Source organism: Misgurnus anguillicaudatus, chromosome 19 (assembly GCF_027580225.2).
Source record: "Misgurnus anguillicaudatus chromosome 19, ASM2758022v2, whole genome shotgun sequence".
Taxonomy (NCBI): domain Eukaryota; kingdom Metazoa; phylum Chordata; class Actinopteri; order Cypriniformes; family Cobitidae; genus Misgurnus; species Misgurnus anguillicaudatus.
This window is the reverse complement of record NC_073355.2, coordinates 35,606,364-35,612,500: the sequence shown is the minus strand read 5'-3', so window position 1 is coordinate 35,612,500 and position 6,137 is coordinate 35,606,364. Positions and strand designations below refer to the sequence as shown.

General features: G+C 39.1%; 1 protein-coding gene across 1 annotated transcript in view; it reads left to right on the top strand.

Annotated features, from left to right (window-relative positions):
• The window catches only part of usp43b (ubiquitin specific peptidase 43b), a 94,124-nt gene extending 89,040 nt beyond the window's left edge, over positions 1-5,084 (top strand). The window contains exons 14-15 of the mRNA XM_055194670.2: positions 556-714; positions 1,522-5,084. Of these exons, the coding sequence (XP_055050645.2) occupies positions 556-714; positions 1,522-2,588 (1,226 nt within the window). The 3' untranslated portion in view covers positions 2,589-5,084. The remainder of the gene's footprint in view (positions 1-555; positions 715-1,521) is intronic.
• The last annotated feature ends 1,053 nt before the right edge of the window (positions 5,085-6,137 follow it).

The following is a 6,137-nucleotide window of genomic DNA, read 5'->3' as shown; positions in this document are numbered from 1 at the left end:
TAGATAGATAGATAGATAGATAGATAGATAGATAGATAGATAGATAGATAGATAGATAGACAGAGACAGACAGACAGACAGACAGATAGGCAGGCAGATAGGCAGGCAGACAGACAGACAGACAGACAGACATTATGGATGGATGGACTGACGGACACTGCATACAGATAGATAGGTAGATAGACAGACAGACAGACAGACAGACAGACAGATAGATAGATAGATAGATAGACAGACAGACACTATGGATGGATAGATGGATGGACTGACGGACACTGCATACAGATAGATAGACAGACAGACAGGCAGACAGATAGATAAATAGATAGATAGACAGACAGGCAGACACTATGGATGGATGGACTGACGGACACTGCATACAGATAGACAGACATACAGAGAGATAAATAGATAGATAAATGGATAGATAGACAGGCACTGTATATGAATGGACAGACAGACAGACAGACAGACTGGAAGGCACTATGGATGGATGAATGCTGATTGGATAACATAAAGTTACTGTATAACTTAATGTATAACTTTACACCGCAGGCTCCATCAGCTCCTCTACATCAGATCACTGGCTCATCCGACTGACTGAGGACAACCTGACTTCTAGTCCAGCTGGAAAACTGACCAACTCATCTTCACTACCTGAGCCCCAAACCCCACACGTTCCTGTCATCCATGAGACCCCTAAAAAAGTCAAGGGTCAGTGAATTCTGTTTTATATACATCTGTCACCGCAGAAGACTCTAAACCATAATGGGGCGGTTTTCCGGACAGGGATTAGAGTAGTCCTAGACTAAAACATTTTTAAGAGCTGTCCAAACTAAAAACAACTTACACTGACATATCTTAAAATACACCAGTGCTCTTTGTTTTGTTTCAAAATGCACACAAGTAATAACTTTGCCCTAAAGAAGAGCACTTGTTGGTTGAAACATGTTGGCTTTTTGATTTTAACATGAAGTAAGCCATACTTAAAAACGACTTTTATTCATTCCCAGTGCCTGGGACCTGCTTCTTTTTGGTCTTTGGATTTTTCCCTTTGAAGTTTTTAGTAAGACATGTTTGTTCAAACTAGTTATATTTCCTAATTAGGGATTAAGGTCTAGTCCTGGTGTTAGCTTATCCCTGTCCGGGAAACCACCCCAATAAGTTTGTCTCGTACACTGTTTTCAAACCTACATCAAAGAAAACACCAGTAAACACAAAAACAGCACTGATAAAAATGCTCTGTATAAAAGAATCTGTCAAATGCATGAATGTGAATGCAAAATTGCAAAGGAGCTTTCAACAGGAATGCATAAGATCCATTTATACCGGATATACAGAAAATCTGAACTTTTATACCTTGCAAAAGCAGTGGTGTTCTTATACATTTTTGCAATGCACCATTGTCCAAACATTATCAGGTTTCCCGCTGTCTGTGATATAGCATTTGCATTAAACCTATTACATAAGTGCTCTTACATTCCAAATATAAATGACTTGTCTCCCATTTTTCGCTTTCAGATGGAAATGAGTCATCTGCATTTGTAAGAGCCCCTCGTGGCCACAGCATGAGTTTGCGTTACAGCTCCAAATCCAAAACCAGCAAATTTCTTCCACTTCGCTGGTCGTTTGGTTCCAAGGACCGTCGAAAACCATCGAACGCTCCACCACAAACAGAAACCGACGAGCTGGTGGAGTACCTCGAGTCTGGCCGACGTCCTCGTTGCACCAAGGAACCCATAGTTAGCATCGTGGCTAGTCCTTCACAGGCCAAAGCTCAGCTTCGTGAAGACACTCTTAGATCACCCGGTGGCAGCAGTGCTCCCAACGGCGTGGAGCGAAGTAGCTATCAAGGTCCGGGTTCACCTAGATTGCCTGAAGGTCAAAGGAGACCAACTACAGACTCCAGCAACGATGCTAAGAGAGCTAGTAGCTCATCGGCCAAGAAAAGTTCGAAAACATCCAAGAAAGAGCAAGAAAGTTCTCAGGCTAGCAAAACGCTTCAGGGTTCCCCTACTGGGCTTCCCAATGGGACCGGTTCAGCAGCGAAAGAATCATCTCATTCCAGAGACTCCACAATGAAGAAACATCGAAGCCAAGCAGCTTCAGCTAACAGGACTCAGGCCGGCCAAGCACAAGTGGCTGCTGGGAAGAGTGAGGAAAGCAGATGTAAAGATGGTGCAACGCATACAGCTGCCCAGTTGCAGCATGGGAGGTCGAAGGATGCCCATGTTAAAACACCTTCCAATAAGAACTCAACTAAAATCTCTCAATCCAATGGCACTCTGAACGGAAAAGGGATCGAGGTTAAGAAAACCAGTAACGGGCACAGAAGCACCAGTAAACCCAGAGAAAGCCAGGGTTCGTGGAGCACGGCCGATATTAAACGCGCCCACAGCTCATCTAATATTCAGAGCAGGCACGATATGACTTTGAAAAGGACGCTGTCTCTCCAAAGAAACGGTCCGTTGGTGCCACTTCACAGAGAGCTTGCGGCTGATAAACCGTCCTATGCAACACTTAATAGATTGAGATATAGCAGCACATCACTTGGCAGACAAAGACCCGTACCTGAATCATGTTTCTGATGGTTCACTTAACGCTGTTGGATGTGATTTGTGAATATGTGCCATCTCTGATATCACATTTGCATCTTTATATCCTAGAGGACTTTTTTGTGAACAAAATGTTTAATATTGTTTGACTATCCTGATCAATCTCAAGATGTTACTTATGTAAAATAAAAACCCTGGGTTAAAATTCTTATTTGCATAGGAAGTTAATAACATTGCACAAATACAAAACACAATGAGACCACAATTGAGTGTGCATATTTGATATGAATATTTAATAAAGTAAACACTGAGTCATTGTTTGATTGGTTGTCTGTTGCTTTAAGCAACAATGTAGCATTGCAATGTTTCAGCATTGTTCAAAAGAAAATGCTGTGCTGACTCTGCTTTGGAGAATGATTTTATTACTCCGAGTTTAATGTAGTGCTTCCTTTGAGAACTAGGTTGAAAAAGACCTTTAACCCAGGGTTAAGTGTTGTGTGAAAGTCTATTATATACCTAAGGCTACGTTTACATGACAATGATGTGGTAAAAAAAAACGAAAAGTTCTTCCTTTGCGTTTTTGAAACTGCGTGCCAGACCAGTAGATGGCAACTTTATTTCGTAACAACATGGAAGAAACACATTCTTCTACAGAGCAATAAATATAAACAATCAAGACAGAAAAAGCATTGAGCACAAAATTTTGTACATTTTGTCAAAATGTTAATAAACTCGGCACTAAGGGGGTGTGCACACCAAAGCTTTTAAACACGGCTGAAAACGCCTGGAGGAGTTTTTTCAGCCAGCTTGCTGTGATACTGTTGTACGATGCGCCGGTTGGTTGTTGTGATATTTGTCCCACCCCTCCTCCACTGTGATTGGACGGCTGTGTGAGAGCTGACATTGACGAGCTGAGCTTTTCACCCAAAGTTGAATATTTTTCCACGCTAAAAGCCAGCACTCGGCGGTTAGTCCGCGTTCAGCGCAGAGCGCGGGCTTTCAGCGCAAAAAAAGGCTAGCTGTTGGCTTTTTTGAAAAACGCAGAGCTTCCATTGGAAACAATTGAAAACATACACCGGCCACGGGTATAAAAGCTTTGGTGTGCACGCCACCTAACTGTGCGTTCACAACAGACGCGGTAGAGGCGGCAAAAACGCGCTATTCTCGCATAGTTGGACGCTTGAACATTTTGAGTTTCTCGCTTTATTCGTGCGTGAAAGCCGCTTGTGAAATTCTAGTAATTCGAGACATTCACACTCCACTCGCTTCCTGTAATCATGTCACGAGCAAGCTCCTGATTAACGCGGCGCGAATATTCAGATTTTTCAACTCGTGCATTTCCCGCGGCAACGCTTAATTCACGCCGCGCCATTCATGTGTACCGCAAAGCAGAATGCCTATTCGCGTGTTTGCATTGACTTAACATGTAAATCACTCGCACTTGCCGCCTCTTCCGCGTCTGGTGTGAACGCAAGGTACAGTAACACAGTCCTGTAGGCCGCCATTCTAGCATCGAAATTTTGGGCCGAAACGATACCGAAAAATCTGGATCCTCTTGGTCAAAAACTGAAACCGAAAACGTATATATTTTGAAAAAGTTTGGGTATAGTTGTATTAATATTAGACTTTTAAATTTTTAGTAATTTTTTTACTGTGTGGAGACACATTAAAACCCAATAATGGCAATTTCGGCTGGTTGTTTTTGTTTTACTCACGCATACCTACAGACTGTATTAAAACAAGCGCATAACACCACCGTTATCACAAACTCACATTTTTGTAGTTTACACAGAAATGACAGGCAATGACGTCATTATCAAAAACGTCATTATTCAAAAACGTCATTATTCGAAAATTTGCATTTCAGGAGCCTAAAAAAAACGACATTGTTGTGTAAACGAATAGCCAAAAGTGTCATTGAAAACGTTGCATTGCAAAAAATGACTTTTTTACTTAGTATTTTTGTCTTGTTTTTAGTACAAATATCTAAAAATTCGTAAATCAAAATGCATTTTCTTGATGAGCAAAATGCCCTAGGAAAGTAAGTCTAGTTTTTAGACAAAAAATAGCAAATATAAGTGAATTTGTGCTTATAACAACCAAAATAACCTGCTTACCCCATTGGTAGATTTTTTGCTTGTTTTAAACCCAAATTCACTTAAAGGTATAGCGGAGGATTTTCTCGAATTTTAGAAAAGAACCGCCTTCTCCACTTTTTTAAAAAATGCAATTGCACAACACTCTTAATTGACAACTAGGAGGACCAATAGTCTTGATGATCCACCAGGAAATAGAAAATCCTCCGCAATACCTTTAAATTTGATATTTTTTTCTCTTAAAACTAAATGTATTTTCTTAGGTAATTTGCTCATCAGGAAAATGCATCTTGATTTAAGTATTTTTAGATATTTTACTTAAAGCAAGGCAAAAATACCAAGTAATAAAGTTACTTTGTGTGTGAAATACACTGCAAAAAAATTATTTTCAAGAAAAAAAATCGTATTTTTGTCTTGTTTTCAGTTAAAATATCTAAAAAAATCTTGGATGGAGATGCTTTTTCTTGATGAGCAAAACGACCCTCGAAAATAAGTTTAGATTTTATACCCAAAATATAAAAGGTAAGTGATTTTGTTCATAAAACAAGCAAAAAAATCTGCCACTGGGGTAAACAAAAAATGTTGAAATTTTTTATTAAACACTAAATTCAAGAATTTTTTTTCTTGTTTCATGCACAAAATCACTTAAATGTGATATTTTTGTTCTGGAAACTATACTTATTTTTTGTGTCGTTTTGCTTATCAAGAAAAAGCATCTTGATTTGGGATTTTTTGGATGTTTTTACTGAAAACAAGACAAAATTACTAAAAACATTTTTCTTGAAAATCATTTTTGCAGTGTAGGCCCTTATAAAACCCTGTTTAAAATCTTCAGTTATATCTGCACTTGTGTAAAGGGTCCAAGCCAGATTACCTGATGCACATTAATAATATTATAGGATCTGTCCATCTAATGAAAGATGCAATTGTATATTTATGCATTTACTGTAAAAGTGCCTTTTTCTAACCGGTGAATGATGATGTAACAGTTTCAGTTTTTTTCACATGAATATACATGCGCACACTTTACCACAGACCAAACAAATTCATTATGCAAATACAAGACAGTGCATGTATGTATATCATTGTTATTAAGACATAAGCCGGTCACGGAGTCCTGATGTACACATTTTTTCTGCATTTTGCTCAAACCTGATTGAGTGATGCTGAAAATATGCATTTTCCATTTACTCCACGCCTGTACTTCGGAACGTTTGAGGAATGTTAATGATGTTTTTATTTTGATACAGTGACAGTGGGTGGTGACTGAGGATTTCAGTTGTTAACATTCAGCCTAATGTTTCATGCAAGGGGTTCAGAGCAAGGGTGAGTGAATGATGCCAGAAAGTGTAGATTTACGACAAATTGAAGAGGAAATGGAAATCCGTTGAGGCATAAAAAGGAAATGTTCTTAGCAATAACAAGCAAAGCAAATAAAATATCACTTTTTTGCACTCTTGTATGATTTGAGTTAACTCAACTCAAC